Source organism: Trichosurus vulpecula, assembly GCF_011100635.1.
Source record: "Trichosurus vulpecula isolate mTriVul1 chromosome X unlocalized genomic scaffold, mTriVul1.pri SUPER_X_unloc_9, whole genome shotgun sequence".
NCBI lineage: Eukaryota > Metazoa > Chordata > Mammalia > Diprotodontia > Phalangeridae > Trichosurus > Trichosurus vulpecula.
This window is the reverse complement of record NW_023494385.1, coordinates 31903-56113: the sequence shown is the minus strand read 5'-3', so window position 1 is coordinate 56113 and position 24211 is coordinate 31903. Positions and strand designations below refer to the sequence as shown.

The 24211-nt window shown below is 47.9% G+C and overlaps 1 protein-coding gene and 1 pseudogene across 1 annotated transcript; both read left to right on the top strand.

Moving 5' to 3' along the window:
• Nucleotides 1-2695: 2695 nt before the first annotated feature.
• Nucleotides 2696-3500, top strand: LOC118833274 (annotated as a pseudogene).
• A 5150-nt stretch (nucleotides 3501-8650) lies between these two features.
• LOC118833273 (GTPase NRas-like) lies at nucleotides 8651-23446 on the top strand. The gene is made up of 5 exons (XM_036740624.1): nucleotides 8651-9179; nucleotides 9357-9524; nucleotides 11610-11704; nucleotides 22393-22462; nucleotides 23313-23446. The coding sequence occupies exons 1-5, from the start codon at nucleotides 8651-8653 to the stop codon at nucleotides 23444-23446; spliced, it is 996 nt and encodes a 331-aa protein (XP_036596519.1).
• Nucleotides 23447-24211: the final 765 nt, after the last annotated feature.

The window sequence follows — 24211 nt, the reverse complement described above, 5'->3', positions numbered from 1 at the left end:
GATGAGCCTATGTATATGCTGTACTATGTGCCAGGCACTGTGCTACACTGGCTGCTCAGTCAGTCCACATTTCTAAAACCATGCCAGGTCTTTGGCGATGTGGGTGTTACCAGATATTAGCAGGGCCTCTGCCATGAGGTCACCAGGAACCCTAGCTCTTTGGGTCTGTATCCTCTGCACAGACCTTGTCCACACTAAATACTGCCTTTGTTTGAATTTTGTTAGTCTCTGTGGGTCAGAAATCAGCCCCTCGAAATGGCCCCTTTGGAGATCTGGGGACACATACTCAGGCTGTGGGAAAGCAGGTCTTCTGTGGCTTGGTGCAAACATTGTGCAATGGAAGTTGGAATTAGGGCCCCTGGAATGGCTGAAGCTGCTGGAATCCCTGCTTCCCCAGGGCATCGGTCATGATCCAGGCTCCTGCTCAGCAGCCCTCCACCCCCTTCCTGCAACACCCAGTGCTCACATGTGCTGGCCCGGGCCTAAGCACAGATGGGGCTCTCTTACTGCTCACAGGCCTGACTAATGCCGGCCCTCCGGGGTCAGAGGTTCTTTTTCATTTGTGGACTGCCCTTCCAGCTGCCATGTAAGACGGCAGTGATGCTCTGATTCGTTTGATGATTATCTCCCATTCGCCAGCTCCCCCCCCCCATGGGACAGATAATATAAGTGGTCCTTGTCCCTCCCTTCCCCCCAGACCGGGTCCCATCCCACGTGGGCAGGGCCCTGCAGGCACCGGCCTGTTCACGGAGGCGCAGCAGCCCGGGCTCCAGGCTTTGCATCCTGCCTGTCCTGCCAGCCCTGATGGATACACTGTTTCCCCCTCCTCGACCGCCTCCTGGCTGGATGCTCTCTGTGTGTGCCATCTTTGGATACACTGTTTGATCCACCTGGACCTTAAGTGGCCCCGCCCCTCCTCCTGCCCCTCACATGGCCCAGCAGGCCAGGCACAGTGAACCTGGGGGCTTGGGGCGGGGCTGCGGGGAGGGAGCAGGCTTCCCCCAGGCAGTGCCAGGGGCGTGGGGGCGGGGCTTCTCACGTTTATTGGCCTGGGGTCAGGGGGGCTGCACCCATTCCACTTTCTGGTCTCCTGCTTGGCGCTTATCCCATACCCGTCTCCTTCGCGTCCTCGATCTCTCTGACGGCCTCTGGTGAGCCTTCTTGTTCAGCTGCATCTCCACTTAGGGAAGGTTAAGTAGAGACAGGAGGAGGTGTGCGGATCGAGGGAAGTGACCTGAGTGGCCAGTGAACGGCGGCGAGCCTCATTCCAGTTAAGGGGCAGGCCGGCCGGGATGCCCCAATATGGGGGTGGGGCTAGCCTGTAGAAGTGAGAGTCCATTGCCCCAGCCCTCCTCGGCTCAGGTGTGGAGGGAGCCCCGGGTGAGGTGGGGGGCTCCCGCAAGGGGAAGGCCCTGTAGGGTGGTTCTTTGAGCGCTGGGGGGTGGGGGGGGAGGTGCTCAGTCTGGAGGACGCGGGCGTCTAGATGCGGGAAGTATGCGGCAAATCAGGAGGAATGGCTATTTCTCGCCCAAAGGGCTTTCCCCCCTTGGGAAAGTCTGCCCAAGGTTAAGAACAAAGCCGGGATACAATAACAAACTGCCCTCAGAAGAGGGAGGGTTAGAGCCAGAGGCCAGGGTAGCAGAGCCGGGACTCCAAATAGCTCTGGGTGGGGCTGGAAATCTCTAACCCTAAAATTCTACGGGAAAGTTGGGGGGAAGGTGATAAAGGGGGGCGATAGAAGGGAGGGCATTTTGGGGGTTGGGGCAAGGAGAGAATAGAATAAATGGGCGGGATAGGATGGAGGGAAATTGAGATATCCTTCACAATATTACTACACATGGTGTACCCTATATCGAATTGCTTTCCTTTTAAATGGTGGGGAAAAATTTGGAACTCAAATTTACAACCTAATGTTAATGTTTTTACATGCAACTGGGAAATAAGATATACAGACAGTGGGGTATAGAAATCTGGCTTGCTCTACAGGAAAAGAGAAGGTGGGTTGAGAGAAAGGAGGGTGGGAAGCAGTAAGCAGAAAGCCCCCCCTGTAATGGGCTGGGAGGAGGGGAGAGATGGGGAGAAAATTTGGAGCTCCAAATCTTGTGGAAGTGAGTGTTGAAAACCAAAAATTAATTTAAAAAGTAGCTCTGGGCCTTGGGATCCTGAGGGGATGGGGGCGACCTAGGGCCCATCTAAGGAAGGTGGGCGGTGCCTACTGTAGGTCCCCTCCTCAAGGGTTTATTGGATTGGAGATTCTTACAGGCCTTGAGGGATGAGGGCATGGGAGGAACGGGGAGATGGGAGATTGAGTGACCGGGAACCCCAGACTGAACAGATAGCAGCCTTTTCCTCCATCTGCACTCCTGTCAATGCTACCCCAGGAAAGGACCAGGGCCATGGGGGAAATGCACCCATTGGCTCTTTGCTCTCTAACCTAGAACTGCTGAAACTAGGAATAATATGGAGTTGATAAGAGTTGTGTCTGATAACTTGAGCCTACCTTTGAGACTGTGGAATTAGAGACCCTTCGGCCAAGCTTATGTGAAGGGCCCTGTGCTACAGGGAAGAATTAGCCTGGCCCTGCTTGGTTCCAGAAGGAAGGGCTGGGAGCCAGGGCTAGGACTGTAGGAGAGCTGTCTAGATGTCCCTCTGCTGTCCACACCTCCCTAGGTAACCAGCCAGGGGCAGAGCCAGGATGCAGACATACAAAGTGGTGGTGATGGGCAGCTGTAGTGTGGGCAAGAGCGCACTGACCATCCAGCTGGTCAAGAACTGCTTTGTGTCCGACTATGACCCCATTGTTGAAGACTCCTACCTTACCCAGTTGGTGGTGGATGGCGAGATCTGCCAGCTGGACATAATAGCACGGGCAACGAGGAGTACCAGGCCTGGCGCCAGCAGTTCATGCGCCGTGGGGAGGGCTTCCTTTGCGTGTATGCAGTGGACGAAATAAAGTCCTTTTTGGATGTGAACATCTTCCGTGACCAGCTGCGTAAGGTGAAGGACGTTGACCGTGTTCCCTTTGTCCTTGTGGCCAATAAGACCCACCTGACCGACGGCCTGGTGACCCTGGCACTGGGCCAGGAGGCAGCCAGGAGCTTGAAGGTCCCCTCTTGGAGACCTCGGCCAAGACTCGGAAGGGTGTGGAGCAGGCCTTCCAGGAGCTGGTCCGAGAGATGCGGCGGTCCTGCAATGAGGAGCCCAAATGGCAGCCTGATGCTGAGCAGAATGGTGGCTGCCGCTGTGCAGTCCAGTGCGCAGGTGTCCCTACTGCCCCCAAGCCTCCCCGAGGAACACCCCAACATCTCCGCCCCTCCCCCACCCCTCCCCAGCTTCCCCGCCCCCATCTGGACCCGTCCTCCTCCTGGGTGCTCTTCACTGGACTCCTATGGGGTCTTGGCCCCGCCAGGTCTCACCAGGATTTCTCTAGGCACCTCTTGGTGGATTACTTAGTGTTTTTAGACTCAGGCTTTTTGGATTTTTGCTTTTTTTCCCTTTGAGAAGGAATGACTACTTCACTGCCCTGGTATCCTGACTAGGCATGAAAGCATTCCTTCCCTCCTCCTGTGGGCAGCCTCCCCTGCCTCTCTGGCTGCTCAGGCCCCACAGACAATGGGCCCTAGCCACTTTCTGCCCCATCTGGCACCACTACCCTTGGCAACTTTCTCTCTCCTCCTGGGGGCTGTGAGGGGGCTTTTCTTTCTCAGGATTTGCCATCCACAGGAAATTGTGCTCCCTCAACAGAGCCTCTGACTATTCACCAGGGCATTTGGTGTGTTGGCTGTCAGGGGCCAGGTCAACCCAGTCCTGGGAGTGGCCTGCAAGATATTGTCTGTGGTGTTGGTGAGGTGTTCTGCTTTGAAGTGGCCCCCCAGAGACCCGGGGTGGGGGGGTTGTATTATATTGAATGTCTGTATCAACCTTTGTCCTCAACTTTGCATGTCACCCTATGTACTTTCTCTGGCACTACTGGCTGGGGATGAGGGGTGGATAGAATGGGCCTGTCTCCTACCAGGAGGAAGCCTTGGCTAGGGTTGGGAGGTGGTAATGAGATTAAGTGACTTGCCCAGTGTTACAGAGTGCTCTATCCCCTGTGCTACCTAGCATGTAGGCATCAGCTAAACCTTTACTTTTGGACCTTGCTGTGAGTCGCAGTGTCTTGTTAAGAGGAAGTGAGACTGGGGGGCCTGGCTGTGAGTGGTCTCAGCAGAGACCCCACAGCTGCAGGTCAGATGGGGTCTGTCTGCTTAGGAGCCATCTGACTTAGGCATCTCTGTGCCACCTTGCGAGTGGGCAAAAATGGCAGGGGAAGACTAAGCAAGCTAAAACTGCCCTCCCATTCAAAGTTGGCTATTGTTCAGTTCTAGGATTTGTTACAAATAGAGGTTATTGACTTCTTTCTAAGTGTGTTGCTAGTGTGTTTGGGGTAGGAGTAACCTGAGTGCAGTATGGCCGGTGGGGAGAGCTGGGCTTGGGAGTTGGGCAGGCACAAGTGTTTTAGCTTTGGGACTCAGGGCCTCGGTTTCCTCATCAATAAGGTGGTGGGGGGTCTAGATGATCTCTTGGGTCCCTCCCAGATTAGAGTCAGTTGGGGTTGTGTGGGATGGATTTTACGAATCCAAAAATTAACAACAGAGGCATCTCAAGGTGAAAGTAGAAAGGAAAATTTATTACGATCCTGCAGGAAAGGGCAACCCGGACATCGAGAGGACTGGGGGTCCTCTCAGTGTCAGAGCGCGCTGGACACAGAAAATTGGGGTGTTTATATAGGTCCCTAACCGCAATTCCCCCTCCCAACCTCCTTCCTCTCAGCTTGCAGACGTAAGCTTTGAGGGTACAATCTAGACGCGATAAATCTACCCAGGGACAATGGCAAGGAACAAACAGTATGGTTATTTTTTTACAAGCAGGTGACAGTCATAAACTTCCCACCATTCTTGTTTCATTCTACTATCAATCTCAAGGTAGTAAATCTGTCTTAATAAACAAACAGTTCGGTTATCGGTGACAGGCAGGAATTAGTTGTTAGTTACCTCATCTTCACATCTGTGGCTATGGCGGATATCCCCAGTATCCTTACACCTTGCCTCCCATCATTCTTATACCTAACTAATCTTGCACATCTATATTGCACCTGGCTTTTCGGCTTTTCATCCATTCTTCCCCAAACGGAGGTTCTCTTATCTTGGGGTCAGTGTACAGGGGGTGAGTATCCTGTGTCTTATCCTTATCCTCAGAGAATTTTATGGTTGCTGACTTATTCACCTCAATCCTTCTTTCTTTCAGGCCTCTCGCCATTAGGTAAATACACAGGACCTGTTCTTAACCTCGGGGGCCTTATGGTCACTAGCTAGGCTTGTGGAAAGGAAAATATCTAAGTAGAGAAATGGGACTCACTATCCTACTTATTTCTATTTATCTAATTTGTTCCCTTTTATGAGAGGTCTTCACTCGTCCCACACAGGGTCTCAGAGCACCTCCATCCCCTTCGAAGCCTGAGCTGTCTCTTAACACATTTCCCTGCTGCTTGCCCACCCACCTAGGTAAACCCCCGACCATCCTGCCTTTGGAGTGAGGGGAAGTCCCCCACCTCCTGAGGTGGCCCTGCCTTAACTCACCTGGGTCTGCCTCACTGTTACCTATGGTACCTGATTCTTCCCTTAGAAACCTGTCCAGCTGCACCCCAGACATCCCAGTGACCACAGCCAGCAGCAGGCCTGGGAGGGGACGAAGCATCCTCTGCCTTGCCCACAGGGTACATGTTCCCCAGTGTAAGCCCCAAAGCCAGGGGGCCCAGGCCTGGTTAAATCCAACTCCTTCAGAGGAGGGAAGGATAGGGGTCAGGCCAAAGTTCTGGGAAGCCTTTCCTTCTCCAGTTCATTTCACAGATGAGGAAACTGAGGCAAACAGGGTAAAGTAACTTGCCCAGGGTCTCCCAGTCAAGCTGGATTTCAAATCCGGTCTTCCTCCAGGCCTGGTGCTTTTTTTACCTCACCAGCAAGCTGCCCCCATTCCACCTACAATTTGTTAGAAAAATGTTCACCTGCAAGCATTAGAAAAGGAAAAGGTAAAGAAGCCTCAGGTTTTCTTTAAAAGAATCCAAGTTCCTAATATTCTTGCTTTCTAAGCACTTGGTACAAGGATTCCCCATGAATGGCTAGTTTCTGTAAAATTGGTGCCATTCAAAAGCACAGCTCCCTAGGTTTCCCAGGCTGAGGTCTGGTTGTTAATCATGGAAACCTTTGTATGCAGAGTCGTGGGGGCGGGGGGGAGCAAGGAGAGGGGGTTGTCTGCTTTAAAAAATGCAGTATTCCTGAACCGGCGACCCAGAGCTGAGCATTTTGAACCCTGGACTCCAGAGTTGCACCGGCCACAAAACTGGTGCTTCATGTGTGCTGCTTCTCTTCCTTTTTCCTCCCCTTAATACCAGCTGAAAAATTAATACATATTGTTTTGGAAACAGCATTTTGTTATCAAACCAAAACTACCACAAGAGGAAGGACAAAATGATGACAAATGCACTGAAAGTTTTGTGTCACTGACGAACTGCACATGTCATGTTATAGTTGAAGCTAACATAAAGGGAATTTGGTACAAATTGCCTGGAAACCTACTGTGGCCTAATTTAGGAAGCTCGAGTCAGAGAGAGGGTGGGAAACCTACCCAAACAAAAACACGACGCCCAGCTTCTTTGGAATAGGACAGGTGAGGGAACCCCCCTTCCAAGCAGTTTGGGGTGGAGGGAGGAGATAGGTCAGGGGCAGCATGCAGAGGGATGAAATGCGATCAAAGGCTGCAGGGCCCAGAGAAGTGAAGCAAGCTACTCAGACCACACAGCCAGCTAGTGGCTGCGGTAGGATTTGTACTGCGCTCTAGCCACAGCACTGCCAACAAGAAAACTACCGCGGTGCAAAGGTGCTGGGGGCCTGAGCTAGGATGCTTCCTGGTTGGGAGGGTGGAGAGGAGCAGGGGACAGACAAGTGGAGATTTGGCAGCTGGCTGGATGTGGGGTGGGGGAGACTTTTAGAATGATAGCTAAGGGGAATGGTTGGATGTGAATATAATTTGTTAGGGCTTGAGGAGCCTTGGGTATGTTTTCAGGCAGCAGGGAGGCAGGTAGTACTTAGGCAGAGAGAGAATCTTGTGACAGGGCAATGGGAAAAGGTGGGAGGGGTATAGAGAAAGCTAGGTTTGGCCGAGGGTAGGGGGCACCTCTGCATCTCAGGGTGGAATGAAGGAGGAGAGTGGGGGGCGGGGATGGTGAGCTGAGGGGGAGGAAGGACGAAGGGGGAGTTCCCAGCCAAGCCTGAGAGAAGGTGGGGCTGGGGGAGAGCAGAGAAAGGTCCCATCCCGGGTCAGAAGCAGGGGAGGAAGCAAATGGACCGTGGACTGCAATGATGCCCATACACGGCCATTATTAACATAAATGAATATATTAAATAAATTATACTTAATAATAACGAACATGCAACATAGATACCAAGGCCATTAAACTATGCTCTGCATCACTGGAAAGGTCTCTCCAAGCTGAGAAGGTGGAGCCCATCACTTACTCCTCCTGGCATCAAGCTGGGGCGGGGGGGACTGCAGGTGCAGAAAGGTGCATGTTCTGTTAATCCTCAATAGCTACCTGGGTTGGACACTGATTCCCTTAGAGGGTCGTGCTCTCAGAGTCCCCTGAAATTGTTGGGAAAGAGCTCCCCAAAGCCCCAGTCAGGGTACACTGGACCCCAAGAAACTCTTGTGATTGAGGTTCCCAAATCCCAGGGTGGGGTGTGGCTCTGAGCTGGCAGGAGGTGGGTGTTGGGAAGGGCAGGCTTCCCAGGAGGAGGGGAATGGGGGCTAGGGGGTTGGTCTAACCCTGCATTTCATGTCGTGGGTGTGGAGGGACGGGCAGTCTCCTCTGCTCCTAACTAGCTGACCTGTGTTCCTCTCCTGCCTATTGGACCCAGACCCCCTAGCTAGGTTTCCCTGCCAGCCCCATTAACAATTCAGAAAGGGTAAGTAGAGGCAGGAGGAGCAGGGCAGGTCAGGGGAACGAAAAGGGGGTGCAGTTAACGGGCTAGTGGGTGGTGGCTGGTTTCCACCCCACCCATGTTCCCATAGATAATAGCAGACCTCTGGGTTTACTGTTCTCTTAAGACCACTTGGGAAACCCTGAGATCAGGTGTGGGTCCCAGGGTTTCAGAAGGGTGCCCACAAGCCAGAGAGGGTTGGAAAGAGATCAGCTGGGTTTGAGAAGAGTGTGGGGCCCATGTACTCCAAGGACTGTTTGGAGATGGTCAGCAAAAGGCAGGGGAGCTTCAGGTCTGTCCTTCGGAGAGAGGGGAGGGATACAAAGAGACCAACTGAGGCTGAATGCGGAGAAGGGGGGTGGGAGCCTCCAGTGGAATGGGTTGCCCTGAGTAGAGGCACCTCCATGGAGGAACACTAGACACCCATTCTTAGCCCCTCTCACTCTAGTGTCCCTTGAATGAGGCAGGTAGCCAGTGCATTGAGTGCTGGGCCTCGAGTCTGCATGACCTGAATTCAAATCCAGCTGCAGATACTTGTTAGATTGTGAGGCAGGGCTTACCATGGTGCCTGGCACATAGTAGATTCTCAATGAGGGCTTGTTTCCCTTTCCCCTTCCTTCCAGTGCAGAGACAAGATGCCGTACAGGTTGGTGGTGATGGGCAGCTGTGGCGTGGGCAAGACTGCACTGACCATCCGCTTTCTCCAGAACCGCTTCATGGCTGAGTACGAGCCCACGGCTAGAGACATGTACCATGGCGTGGCAGTGGTGGACGGGGAGTCGTGTGAGCTGAACATCCTGGACATTTCAGGAGGTGAGAACTGCACTGAGTGGCTGGAGGAGTGCATCCGCTGGGGAGACGGCTTCCTCTGCGTCTACGCTGTTGACTACATCAAGACCTTTGTGGATGTGAGCGTCTTCAGGAACCTCATATGCAAGGTCAAGGGCACAGCGAGGGTACCCATGGTGCTGGTGGCCAACAAAACAGATGAGGGTCACTGGCTGGTGGACTCAGACATGGGTCAGGAAGCTGGTGACAGCTTCAGGGTGCCTTACGTGGAAGCCTCAGCCAAGACCCAGCAGGGCGTGGAGCACGCCTTCCATGCAGTGATTCGAGAGATCCGTCAGAAGCAGGCCGAGGACAAGCTTAAGGGCTGCCCAGATGGTTGTGAAGGGCAGTGTTTTGGGCAGGATCATTGCACACTCCTATGAGCAGGTGCACCGCCTTCCCCCAAGCTTCCCTCTGGCATTCTCCAGGCTCCCTTGGCCCCCTCCGCAACCTACTCTGGCCCCCACTGCAGTCTCCCCTGGGCTCCTTGGCAGCATACCCTGGGCCCCTCAGCAGCATCCTCTGGCCTCCATCGGGACAAGTCCTTCTGTCTGCTCTTCACTGGAGTCCCCCGGGACCATGGCCCGGCCACAAGCCTCTGGGTGGGACTCCATCTTTTTCCTCAGGAGCTGTCTGGCCTGGGCATCTCTGCCACCTCGGGAGCCCTGGGCCAAAGGGCAGGTGGGTGGTGCTCCTGCTTCAGGGCACGGTACTAAGGATCCCAAAACTGCCTGCCTGGGGGGAGGGAGAATTAATGCACCTTAAAGGGGTTTCCCTCGTGCTATCATTTAGAGTTGCCTTGTTATTGCAAAGTTTCTTGTTATTACCAATAAAGGTTGTTGGTTTGTTCAGTTGATGAATGTGTTGCTGGCGTTTTCTAGGGGACTGCGGTTGCTGGAGGTAGGAATAGGAGTGCCCTGAGGCCCCTGGAGGAGAGCTGAGCCTGGGAGCTGGGCAGGCATGGGTGTTTGAGCTGTGGGATCCGGGGCCTCAGTTTCCCCATCAGTAAGATATGTGGAGTCAGTCTAGATGGCCTCTCAGAGCCCACCAGCTCTAGGTCTCATTTTGAGGCTAGACTGAAATTCTAGGAAACCCTGGTCCCCCAGGCCTCCATTTCCCCATGTGTGAAATGGGGTAATGGCACCTGACCCCCACCTCCCAATTTTGGGGAGGTGATACACACAAGCAAAGTCCTTTAGAGATTTGGAAGCCTTGTAACAATAGAAGTACTAATCCCTTAGTAAATTTCTTAGGAGTCATCAGTCTCACTACCTTGGCACTTCTGGGCTTAGGCAGAGACTCCTTGGGCTTGCTAAAACCTGCTGGTTCTGTCCCAGTCCCCGAGAGGCCAGGGATAAGACTGAGGCTACAAAGACTGGAAGAGAGGCAGCGTCTGCCCTGGAGAAGCTTCCACTCTATCAGGGGGAGACCTCTGCTGGAGGGGAGGGGTGACCTGGGAATTGAGCTTTGTCTAGGCCAGCCAGCCAGGAAGTGATGGAGGGAGGAGAGGGCCCCAGCAGGTCCCTGGTGGGGATAGTGAGATGACATGGCCTGTCCTGGTGTCTAAGAACAGCCACTCTTGGGCCGACTTGTTCTGAACACAATTCCAGGCATCTGGGCTATGCCCTAGGACTAGAGCCCTAAAGTACGCAGTTTGATACATGCTGTACATTTTCAGTCATGCCAACCATTACCATATTAATTATGTTGTGAAAGAAGACTTGGACCCCAAAGAAAAAAACACAAAAGAAATGAAAATAGTATGTTTGCTCTCTCAAGGAGGGATGGAGGGAGGGGGACCATTTGGAACGTCAAATCTGAGGCACCTCAGTGGGGAGGACGGCTTGTCCTCCAGGTGCATGGTCCAGTAGGGGCATGCAGGACTGGTTGGGGGGGAGAGGGGGAGAAGGTCTGGAGGGGTGCAGGTGGCTGAGAAACCCACCGAGGCAAGAGCCACTTTCAGCTTGGCAGGACTCAGCATCTGGGCAGGCTTCGGGGAGCGGGGCGGGGGGGGGGGAGGATTACTAGGAAGAGAAGTGCATGGACAGCCTGGGAGACCAGCCAGATGAAAGCCCCCTCTTCTCAGAAGTGAGCTGCTCAGCCAAGCCCAGGTTTAACCTGGGGCCTAGAATCCATTAGCAAAGCCAGCAGCTGTTCAGAAGGTACTTGGCCGAGGTCAGTGGGTTTTGTAGGTATGATCTCCATCTGCAGCCACGGAGGCTGCAAGGAAAGGTTGCACCAAGAACTCTGGGGTCTAGAGCTTAAATTTTAAATTTGGGAGATGTCCTGGCTGCCTAGCCCCAGGCAAACCCTTTGGCCTCTCAGTCTCAGATTGCCTATTCGTAAACAGGAGGGTTTGGCTGTAGGTGACTCTTATGGTGGGTGCCGTCTAGCTCTTGGTTCATGATCCCAGTTCCGTGAGGTTGAGGTTGCTGCAAATGGTATTATCCTTCCTGCTTGACAAACGATGAAAGCCAGGCTAGGACTGAGAAAAAGCACCCCATGTGTCTGCGGCTGGGAAGAATCAGGGAAATAGTGTCATCTCTTCCCTCCTAGGGCCTTTCTACCATTTGGGAATTGCTGGATTCCAGAGGCTGTTAGGGCTCTTGCACAGGGCAGGCCTTTGGGGACAGAAGACAAGGGTCTGATTTCTTCCCTCTGTGACCTTGACACATGGCTTCCCCTTTTTAGGGTCTGTTTGCTCACCTGCAGAGTGAAGGCTTCAGATTGGATGGCCTCTGCAGACCCTTCTGCCCCTAAATACAGAAAAATCCCCCACCCCAGCCCAAACTGGGAGCCCTGTGGTGGATGCTGGTCTGGTCTTGGACAGGGAAGTCCCTTTCACCTTTGGAGCTGGCCAGGTGAGATCCCTTCCAACCCTGGTCTCTTTTCCTACACCCACAGAGCCTAAAATGAGTCCATTTCACTGGCTTGTCTCTGTCTTCCCTGTTCTAGTGGGTGTCTGAATGTGCTGCTGACTCCCCATCTCTCATTACTGGGCATTTAAGCCTGTTTGTGGCTGGTTCTTCCCAGGGTGCATTTCTTCTGTGGGCCACATTGTCTTCCTTGTTTTCATTGGATGCTACTTAGATCTGGAATCAAACCATTTTTCCTGTTTCCCAGGACCAGGCCCCAATTTTATTTGTTACTGCTGGACAAAATCCATTTTTTAAAATAATATTTACACCCCCCCCCAATAACATGTAAAGACTATTTTAACATTAATTTTTTTTTATAATTTGAGCTCCAAATGCTCTCCCTCCCTCCCTGAGACACTAAGCAATTTGATATTTGCTATACAATTTCAATCATGCAAAACATTACCATGTTAATCACATTGTGAAATAAGACTAGGACTCAAAAAACAAAATACACATAAAAAAGATACAGTAGAATGCTTTGCTCTGCATTCAGACTCCATCGGTTTTTTCTCTGGAGGTGGAAAGCATTTTCCAACATGAGCACTTTGGAATTGTCTTGGGTTATTTTATTACTGACAGGAGCTGAGTCCCTCCCAGCTCATCATCCTCAGTGTTGCGATTCCTGTGTGAACTGTCCATTTGGAGACCCAGTCACCCTGTAGCCTTTCCCTTGTCTTCTCCTGGGTCTTCTTCATGTCCAGTGAAGGGGGTGGCAGCTGCAATGACACTGTGTCCCCACAATGGATCCCTTCCCCGATCTGCGGATTATCTCAGTTGTTCACCACCTGATTCAGTCATTAACTTTATTCTTATTGAGGAAACCACAATAAATTTCCAGAACTCAAAGACTGGCAGAGCCCTTTCCAGCTATAATCACTGGATCCTCACAGTCTCTCTGGGAGGGACATGCTATTATTATCCCCATTTCACAGAGGAGGAAACTGAGGCTCCCAGAAGTCCAGTGACCTGGCCAGTGTCACGAAGCAGCTTAGACAGGAGATGAGCCCCTGCTGTCCCTCTGCTGACCCCAGTGGCTCCTCTGCTGGGATCCCAAACGTCCTCCATTTCAGCCAGTCTCCTAAAATGTCTCACAGCCCTCTAATTATGATCATGTTTTGGAAGACGATTCAAAATCAGTACAAACACTATGCTGCTATAATCATCCTGGCTTTCAGTAGATTGAACATGTAACCATATCAAATATCCCTGTAGTTTATCCTGTACATAGTGCAGTGGTCCTGTGGCATTTTCAACAGGAAAGAGTTTTGTCAAAATGGAGCAGGTGCCTAGGAAGAAAGAATGCTCCAGCTCCAATTGTTTGGATCCCTTTCTGTCCCATCAAGACAATTCACATTTTTGACATAATGGACAAAAGGAAGGTGTAATTGACCTGCTCTCTTTGAAGTGTCACAATGCGGAGAATTCTCTCCAAAGAATACTCCGGCAACACAGCGTGGAAGACTGGAACACGGATGGGAATCGCCAGCAAGCACGTCCACTCAAATTAAATGAAATTTACTTTTATTCTCAACTTTTAGAATCGGGGTCTCATTTCCACAATCAAAAGACACTTCCATGTTAGAAATTGTAAAACATGTTCCTCAAGTGAAGCATTTGCTGATGTCCATCCAGGGTTTGGGGACACATCACTTGTAGGGTTGATTCCCTAAATCAGTTTAAATTCCCTCCTAACTATATTCTTGGTAAGGGGAGGGAGGAAAATTGTCATTTTTTTTAAAAAATGGCATTGGCTTTCCCTACCTAAGAGCAATCAATGTTGTCTCAATTATTTAGATCTGACTTGACCTGTACACCAAGCGTTTTCTATTTAGGTTCATCTACTTCCTATGTCTGTTTGGGCAGGTTTACTCCCAGGTATTTTATACATCTAGTTATTTTAAACAGTCTAAAACGATATGAAGTCATATTGCTGACATGTGGCATAGTTTCCCTATTTTTCTTGGTGGGTTCAATCTGTTTTCTCTTTCTCTTTGCCTGAGATCATGACCACTACCCCTGCTTTTCTTACATATTCCACTTGACTCCTGATCTTTATTTGATCTCTGTGTGTCTCATTTTTATAGCCTTTCCTGAAAGTGACATACTTACTGCTGAATTCAAAATTTTCACCTGTTGTCAGTTTCTTTTAATGGGTAGATTTTGCCCAATCTTGAGGCCCCAAAGCTCAGATCTTTGTCTTCACTAAACAATTACTACTTTACATTACCTACCTCATCCTTTCCACTGAGCAACCCCTCTACTTCTTAGCCAGCTTCAGCTCGTTTGGAGGAATCTTGATTTATTATTATTATTATTATTAGAAATAAAATTTGAGATCTACCACTGCTGGGTATCCTTCCTTCACATTTCTTCCCCCTCGTTTATTCTCTTGATATTCTCTAGCAGTTCTTCCAGAGGAATTTTTTTATCTCCCCCTCCCCATCTATAAAATGATTCTTTGGTAGTTTTATTGGTATGCACTGAATACAGAAATGAATTTTGGAAGAATCTTCTTTGTTTTCAATTGGATCAGCCCACCCATGAGTGAATAAGATCTTTACAACTGTTTAGATCTGTGTGGGGTGAAAGACCCTCACCAATTAAAAAATTAATTTTTAATTAAGAGCCATCTCGGGGTAGGAACAGAAATAAATTTTATTCAGTTCTCGTTAGAAAAGTGCATCCTCTGCCAGGACAGGACCAGCAGGAGGAGGTGTGGTACAGAAGGCAAGCAGGGAATTATATACCCTTGTACAAACAATTCCAAGAAATACCACCCCCCCAGAGGCGGGACCCCCATTCCCATTGGCAGGGTCAAGTGGCCTCACAATCTAACCAGGAATAAGGAAATAAGTTTTTACCCAATACAAGCACAGAAACTACAGAATTACCTTATAGGGGCAAATAAACGAGGGGAGGGGGAGAGGGGAATACCATCTGATTTCCCTGAAATCATATGAATTACAGGAAAATGAAACTTAGGCTGAGGTGACATCTATAAATCTAAAGAAGGGGAATTGGGAAAAAAGGGAGGGGGAAACCCTCTTTTCTCACTTACGGTAAAGAAAGCAGGTCACAGTGACCCTATTCTTATTTGGTAAATCTTTAAACCAGAACTAGAAGAAAGAACAAAAACTTCAGGGGAAAAAGACATTCCTAAAGGCTAAATAATCAGATGTCCACAGACTCAAATTTATCTCATTTCCATTTTCTCTAAATATTGAAAACATTTTGGATGTAGATACATATATATATATATATATATTCCCTGTGAAGTCTTCACACTTTATTCTCTCACTACCTCACACAGATCTGTCTCTGTTCCTGTGAAAATTGGTTGATCATTGGGTTCATATAGTTCCTGAGTCTGTCTTGGCATGTAGACTCCCAAGTATTTGGTACTATCTGAAGTGGTTTTTTTTGTTGTTGTTGTTGTTTTCTTGTTTTTTTTTTTTTTTTGCAAATCTTATTTTATTTATTTAATATATTTTATTTATTTAATATATTTAGTTTTCAGCATTGAATTTTCTCCCCATTTCTACCCTCCCGCCCACTCCAAGATGGCATATATTCTGGTTGCCTCATTCCCCAGTCAGTCCTCCCTTCTGTCACCACACTCCCATCCCAATTTCCCTTCTTCTCTTGTAGGGCAAGATAAATTTCTATGCTCCATTGCCTGCGTATCTTATTTACTAGTTGCATGCAAAAACATTTTTTTTGTTGTTTTTGAACATCTGTTTTTAAAACTTTGAGTAGCAAATTCTCTCCCCTCTTCCCTTCCCACCCACCCTCCCTAAGAAGGCAAGCAATTCAACATAGGCCATATGTGCATCATTATGCAAAACCGTTCCACAATACTACTCATGTTGTGAAAGATTAACTATGATTTGCTCCTTCCTAACCTATCCCCCTTTATTGAATTTTCTCCCTTGACCTTGTTTTTGATTACCTCCTCCCCCTATCTGCCCTCCCTTCTATCACCCCCCCTGTTTTTATCTTCTTCCTCCTTCTTTCCTGTGGGGTAAGATACCCAACTGAGTGTGTATGGTATTCTCTCCTCAGGTCAAACCTGATGAGAGCAAGATTTATTCATTACCCTCACCTGCCCCCTCTTCCCTTCCTACAGAACCACTTTTTCTTGCCACTTTTATGTGAGATAATTTACCCCATCCTATCTCTACCTTTCTCCCTCTCTCAATATATTCCTCTCTCATCCCTTGATTTCATTTTATTTTTTTAGATATCATCCCTTCAGATTCAACTCACCTTGTGCCTACATATATACATACATACACACACATACATACATACACATACACACACACACACACACACACACACACACACATATATATATATACATACACACACATATGCATATTCCTTTCAGCTACAATAATACTGACGTCTCATGAATCATACACATTATCTTTCCATGGATGAATGTAAACAAAACAGTTCAACTTTAGTAGGTCCCTTGTGATTTCTCTTTCTTGTTTACCTTTTCATGCTTCTCTTGATTCTTGTGTTTGAACGCCAAATTTTCTATTCAGCTCTGGTCTTTTCACTGAGAAAGCTTGAAAGTCCTCTATTTTATTGAAAGTCCATATTTTGCCTTGGAGCATGATACTCAGCTTTGCTGGGTACATGATTCTTGGTTTTAATCCTAGCTCCATTGACCTCTGGAATATCATATTCCAAGCCCTTCGATCCCTTAATGTAGAAGCTGCTAGATCTTGTATTATCCTGATTGCTTTTCCACAATACTCAAATTGTTTCTTTCTGGCTGCTTGCAGTATTTTCTCCTTGACCTGAGAGCTCTGGAATTTGGTGACAATATTCCTGGGAGTTTTCTTTCTGGGATCCTTTTGAGGAGGCGATCTGTGGATTCTTTCAATTTCTATTTTACCTTCTGGTTCTAGAATATCAGGGCAATTCTCCTTCTTAATTTCTTGACAGATGATATCTAGGCTCTTTTTTTGATCATGGTTTTCAGGTAGTCCAATAATTTTTAAATTATCTCTCCTGGATCTATTTTCCAGGTCAGTGGTTTTTCCAATGAGATATTTCACATTGTCTTCCACTTTTCCATTCCTTTGGTTCTGTTTTATATTATCTTGATTTCTCATCAAGTCACTAGCTTCCACTTGCTCCAATCTAATTTTTAAGGTAGTATTTTCTTCAGTGGTCTTTTGGACCTCCTTTTCCATTTGGCTAATTCTGCCTCTCAGGGCATTTTTCTCCTCATTGGCTTTTTGGAGCTCTTTTGCCATTTGAGTTAGTCTATTTTTTAAGGTGTTGTTTTCTTCAATATTTTTTTCAGTATTTTTTGGGGTCTTCTTTATCAAGTCATTGACTTGTTTTTCATGGTTTTCTCGCATCGTTCTCATTTCTCTACTGTGTTAATAAGCAAAATGGCCTTTGTTTTTTTTTTAGTAATTCAGTGAGCCTTTCTAGGTGCTAAGCCCCAGGCCCAAACCCCATTAGGTGTTAACCTAATCTATGTGGATGTGAACCTCCCAGGGTCCTCAGGGGAGGGGCCAACTCAAGAACCAATCACCAGAGCCTGAGCTCTGGTGATTCAGATGACGTTTGATGATGCCTGAAGCCCTATAAGAAGGGAGGGCAGACCCATTTATGCAGGGCTCTGGAGATGGTGTTGACGAGGAGATTCTGGGCAGCTGGAGCTAAGGAGCCCTCCCACTTGTAAACCCGGATGCTGAGACTTTGTTGAACTCTGGTAACTATGTGTTGGGATTTGAATCAGACAAAGTCTGTCTGTTGATGTTTGTAATTTGTTTGCATTTTGTTTTGAAGTTCAGGGTGCTGGCTTTTTCCCCTCAACTAACTGAATGATACTGGTATGCTGAATTAAAAGTAAGCTTGTCAACCCCTTCACCTTGCTTTCCTTAATTAAGCAGATCAAAAGAACCTGTGCTGTTGGCAGCTTTCTGGGTGCTGGCTGTGGGTGAATCTTATACCCTCACAGAAGCTGCTAGCCAGATTGTTAAAACATCTACCTAATTTTTCCTCCACTTCTCTAATGTGCTTTTCCAAATCATTTTTGAGCTCTTCCATGGCCTGAGACCAGTTCCTGTTTTTCTTGGAGGCTTTTGATGTGGGCTCTTTGACTTTGTTGACTTCTTCTTGCTGTATGTTTTGGTCTTCTTTGTCACCAAAGAAAGATTCCAAAGTCTGAGACTGAATCTGAGTGCATTTTTGCTGCCTGGCCATGTTCCCAGCCAACTTATTTGATCCTTGAGTTTTTGTGGGGGTATGACTACTTGTAGAGTAAAGAGTACTTTGTTTCAAGCTTGAGGGGATGCGCAGTTGTTTTCAGAGCTATTTCTATACAGCCATCTCTGCCACACCAGCACTCCTCCTTCCCCAAGAACCACGAACCTGGACCTGACTCAGATCTTAAGCTGGCTCTGCACTCCCACTCCGATCTGCCACTTAATTCCTCCCACCAGGTGGGCTTGGGGCAGGAAGCAAATGCAGCTGTAGTTCTGTAGCTGCCACCACCCCCACTGCCTCTGGGGTGGTGGTGGAACCCCGAACTCTTTTCATTCTGTCCCCCACAGCTTTTCCCACTAACCTCAGTTGTCTTTGGTGTTTGTGGTTTGAGAAGTCTGGTAACTGCCACAGCTCACTGACTCAGGCCAATAGGGCCTGTATCGCCCGGCTCCTGGTCTGGTTGGTCCTGCTGCCACCGACACTGCGTTCCGTTCCCCTCTGCTCCCAGCTCTGTGCATGATAGAACTCACAAAGCGACCATCCAGGCTGTCCTGTGCTGGATCCCTGCTTCTCTCTGCTATTTTGTGGGTTCTGCAGTTCTAGAAGTTGTTCTGAGCCATTTTGTGTAGGTTTTTGGAGGGACCTGGTGGGGAGCTCACACAAGTCCCTGCTTTCCAGCCGCCATCTTGGCTCCACCCCCTGAAGTGGTTTTTTAATAGAAAATCTCTCTCTCTCTCTCCCTCTCTCTCTCTCTCTCTCTTTCTCTCTCTCTCTCACCCTCCCTGAGCTTTGCTGATCATTCAGAGACTTGATGATGTAGGTGGGTTCATTTTCTATTCTGAGACTTTGCCAGAATCATCCAATGTTTCAACTCAGTTTTGAGCTCATTCTCTACCATCCTGTCATCAGCAAAGATGGATGGTTTTGTTCCGTACTGCCACTCACTTTTCTCATCTCATTGCTATAGCTAACATTTCTAATACAATATTGAAGGATCACGGTTATCATAAACATCCTTGCTTCACCCCAAACTTATGGGAAAGATATCTGGCTTATCTTCATGACAGATAATGCTTGCATTTGGTGTTAGATAGAGATGACTTATCAGTTGAAGAAAAACACACTTTCCACTGTTTTTCCTGGGAATGGGAATTGGATTTTGTTAAAAGCCCCCTGCCAATATACACACCTTTTTTTTATAGGGTTCATTAAGCTGATATCTTTTCTTAGTATGGAATGAGCCCTGCCTGCAGTTACGGTATACATCCAGCCTGGCCATACATACTATATTTTGTTTCTCTCTTTGTTCGTTTGGTTGTTTTTGTTTTAGATCACTGTCATTTCCTCACTGGTATGTATGATCTTAGCATCCTTCAGTATCCATTCGCAAACTCGGTCCATGGTTTCCTTTGTTTGTTTTGGCTATCCCTGCTTTAGGTATTTAAACTGTAGTTGTGTCCTAGAAGGAATCTGGTAGGACTCCTTCTTTACCTCCCCTCCCCTCTCCCAACACAGTTTATCTTATACTTTTGGAATTCATTGTTCTTTCCACATTTGCTAGAATCTGCTTGTCCACCACATCACTCCTGGGTGGTTTTGTTTCTTGGTTTTGGTTTCGGTTTTGTCAGAGTGAGCACGTTGATGGCATCTTCGATTTCTCTTTTCTGTTGGGGTTCTTTAAGGATGCTCTTATTAAGTGTACTATTTTCTAAGTCCTTGTTTTTGGAGGTGGCTTTTAGTTGAATTGCCTTCTCAATTGGTTGATGTGCATTCTCTGTCTGTCTCTGTCTGTGTCTCTGTGTCTCTCTGTCTGTCTGTGTGTGTGTGTGTGTGTGTGTGTGTGTGTGTGTGTAAGAAGCCTTTGAGACATTTTCACCTGGGTAATGCTCCACCTGTGCCGCTAGGTGGCGCGAGTGGATAGAGAATGCCGGGTCTGGAATCGAGGGGACTCATCCTGGGTTCCAATCTGGCCTCAGACCCTTACTAGCTCAGTGACCCATGTCCAGTTTCTTAACCCTGTTGGCCTGAGTTTTGCTAGCTGCCAAAGGACCTGGAGAAAGATACAGCACACCACTCCAGAATCTTGACCTAGATAACCCCAAATAGGGTCATGGAGAGGCGACTGAACACCACCCAGCAGCAGCAAGGAAAAAGGTTTTGCTTGTTTCCCTCAGATTTTCGTCACTATCCGGGCCCATGTGGGGAGGTGGATTGGGGGGGGGGGATGTACAGAGGCAGAGAACAGCCCAACTCTTCCCACCTGTTCCCTTCTTCCTGTGGAAAGTCTTTTTTTTTTTCCCAGTCCTGGGGCAGCCAGTTCACCCTCAACAGCCCCTGCTCTCCTTCCTCTAGAACCTACTCCTGTCAGGATCTTTGGGTCCCAGCAGGGTCATTGAACTTCAGCAACATCCCTGAGTGCACACAATATCGTCCTTTGCCAAATATCGAAAACAGGGAATCCTTTATATGAGCCAGAACCACCACTTACAACAAAACAGAGAAGGTGGATGGCAAACCTAAATATATCCATTTTGTAAATGATACTTCCGATGGCTCCAGTTTTATTGGCCAGGACAGAAATTTTGAAAGGAAGATTGCCCTCACTTTCAAATATCACATTGGGGTTCTGAATTCCTGGTCCATGTTCTGTCTCCAAGCTGGTTTGGGATAGGTAGTGTGATACTTGGACAGCCAGCTATTGCTAGAAAAACCCTGCCCCCAGCCCCTAACTAAAAAAAACCCCAGTTTGTGTAAGAAAATCAGACTTAGTTCCTGCCATTTGGCGTTCAGTGGGTGTCCTTGGCACCTCCCCCCCCCCCCCCCCCCCCCCCCCGCCCCGTGACTGTTCTGGGAGTATGGAGTATGGCCAAGGGAAGGGCCTGATGCTTAGCAATCTCTGTTTCTTTCCTGAGCAGGCTGAGAGACGTCTCTATCTTGTGTCAACAAACCCAGCTGGAGCATCCCTTGATCTGCCTATGGCCTTGAAGGATGAAGGCCTCAGCCCCGGACATTCTCTTGAATTCCTTATTCTTATCTTATGTTGTGGGATATAAATGGCAAATTGAACAGAGAGATTCTGGGTTGTAATTCAGTTGACACTTTGTCAGCAGTATGATATGCTGTACTTACAGTCTGTTAGGAGGTTCCTCTTCATGTATCATGATCACAAAGGTGGAAGAGGCTTGCCAAGCCTGCTAAAATAACATATGCAAGTTTCAAGAGATAACTAACCACTGCTCTTTGATCTACTGTATAAATTTGACTTCTCCACCCCAAACTCTTGGTCATTTTGATTTGGGTTGAACCTGAATGACTTCCGGCTAATAAATTCTCCATTTAAAACTTATACTCTGTGGAGTGTCTCACTCGCTTCTGGTATAACAGTAGGATCACTTTTTTTATTTCTGCCAGTATCTGTTTTCAGTTCTCCTTCAGGACTGAGGGAAACATTTCACCAGCAATTGAGGAACATGTTTGCCTAAGTGCCAAAGGCAAGAAAGTCAGGATGTATACAGGAGAAACACTGTCAAAGAACACCACAGTCCAGGTTTGCATTCTCTCTTGTCTACCATTCCATGATTTGGAGTTGCTGCCTTTGAGCTGGGACCTAGAAATCTCTCTCTTGAGATGGAGAAGTTGGCCCAAGTCACAAGGGAATCCATTTCCTCCCTCCCAACTGAGGGAGATTCTTTAGCCTAAATGGTCTTACAAAACCATATGTTCTCAGACTGTCTTGCAGTTTCTGGAGGAGGGGCCTGTGCTATGAGCTATTGGTTTGGTTGTCCTGCTGCTGGATTGGGATGACTGTGGAAGAGAGAGTGACGCCAATCACTTCCTGCAACTCTGCCTCACTTAAATCCCTGCTCTCCTTCCTCCAGATCCTACTCCACAGCCTGCCCACCCACCTACAACCAGACTCCTGGAATTGAGAGATGGAGAAATGTGGTTCAAACACCATCCTTTCAGGATCTTTGGGTCCCTTCCCCAGGACCTCTGCTTTTCAAGTGGAGGGTAGGTGGGGGAAAAAAAGGCTCATTTCTGCCACAAGAAGGAGACTGGCCTGGGTCAAAAGGCTACCAGCTGGTAGTCCTGAAATCCTTCAGGATGCATAGAATTGAGGTGGACAGAGGTGGGAGAGAGATTCAAGGAGAAGGAGGTGGAGGAGGGGAGAGGACCCAGGACTGGGAAAATGAATGACAACAACACCCCATCCCAGAAACATAATCATCTCCTGGGGCTTGGATTTGCTCCTGAGCAGACCCTTTTATTCATTTTAGATGGTCATTGAACTACTCCGGGAAAATCAAGTTTCCTCTGTGCCATAGGACACAGGGACTTCTCTCAGAGTGGTCTAATGCCACGGTCACAAACTCTCCCATTTATCCCCGCAGTACATCAATGTGTGTGGTCGTTCTGTCGCCCCAGGAGCCTGGGAGCTCTGGGATCTCAATGTCCTTAACGGTGAGACATGTAACAAAATGTTGGCCTGAAAGCCCAGTGCAATTAGCCTCAGGGAGATCTGATCTCAGAGGAAACAGAGCCAGCAGAACCCAAGGGACAACCAGGCTGGTGGGCTGGTGGCAGGAGCAGAGGGTTCAGGGTTCCCCACCCTGGCCCTGCAGGCCTGCTATCCCACTAGCTGCCCCGGGGGATGTATGGAAGGGGGGGCAGTGCTGGAGGCGGATGGGGGGAGGTGGGGAAGGGTGAGAAGACAGGTGTTCTAGCTGATGGCTTGCTTGAGTGCTTGTGCTTGGACCCCACTTCCAAGATCACATTTCTCCTTAGCCTTAAAACACTATCCTTGACAATTCTCTCCCCAGCCTAAGGAAACTATGCCTAGCAGTTACTCATGAGTGGGCCCCAGTAAGACAAACTATCTTTTCCTGTTACAGGAGGAAGCTGATCTCTGCAGACATTCTCTTCTAAAAACAGGACTAAACTTGTAACCACACAATTGTCCTGTATGCATTCCCACAGTTATCGTATACAATCCAGAGGTCAAGCTATAGACATCAACTCTCAAAGCTATCTTGTTACAGACATAATAGACTCAAAATACACCCCTGAGAAACCCCTTCCCCTGGTTTCCAGTAGTGAATGACACCTGTGACTAAAGTTGTCTGTTATCCCTTAATTAGCATATCTGCCAGATAATCCACTCCTTTTCCTAGGGAACCCTTACCATCCTTCCTGTTAAGTTGCAAGTTCCTTAAGGAGCTCTGCCTACTATACTGGTGTTAAAATAAACCTTTGCCAACTTGACTTAAAGAGTGCTTGAGTCTGTGAATTCATTCCACACGACTCTCTGCAGTCTTTGAGGGATCCCTGAACCTCTTAAACCGCATCATAGCCATGGCTGAGGTCCTGTTTTCCCTGACAACAAGCAGCTGTCAGTCCCTAAAGAACTTTCAGAAACTCTCCCCCTCCTTGGCCTTCCAGATCTAGAAGAAAAAGTCAGTACCTCTTTCTATTTCAATTTACAGTTCTATTTCCTGTCCCTACCTCTATTCCACATTCCCCCACCTATTGAGAAGGCAAGAAAGAAACAAAATACCCATTATACAGAGGAAGCCCTGCAAATATTTGCAAAAGCAAAAAGTTTAACAGGACTTTAAAAACTTTCTCCATAGAAATTCCTCTACAAAGAAAACTTTACACAAGATGGATAAGAATTCATGGCTAGATTGTTCCAAATGTCCTTGTTTCAGTTAACAACCACATTTTCTTAATTAAGTACAATTCCTAATCTAACAACATGTAGATTAGGAGAGGAATTGTTTTTTTTCTCTATCAACATAGGTAATGCAATGTTAACCAAGTTGCATAACATAACATATTTAGAAATATAAGTACACCACAAGCAATTATCATGTATTTAAAACTTGAAACAGAACTATCAATTACCAATCAAGTGATCACAACTTAGTTGGATGAGCAAATCAAATCTGGATTCATTAATTACTAATGGTAACATTTTAATTTCTAAGGCCCAGTACTCTTAGCACAGTAAAGGAATAGATCATGATCTATAAAATCACATTTTTTTCTTCAATATTGCTGACACATCTGTTTGCCAAATTACACAATTTAGAAATGTAACAATACCCTAAACATAATTATGCATTTTAAAACTTGAAACAACCCATTTATCAATTTAGGTAAATGCATTTCTTAATCTCCTTGCACAGAGAATCTTTCACCTCATCATTC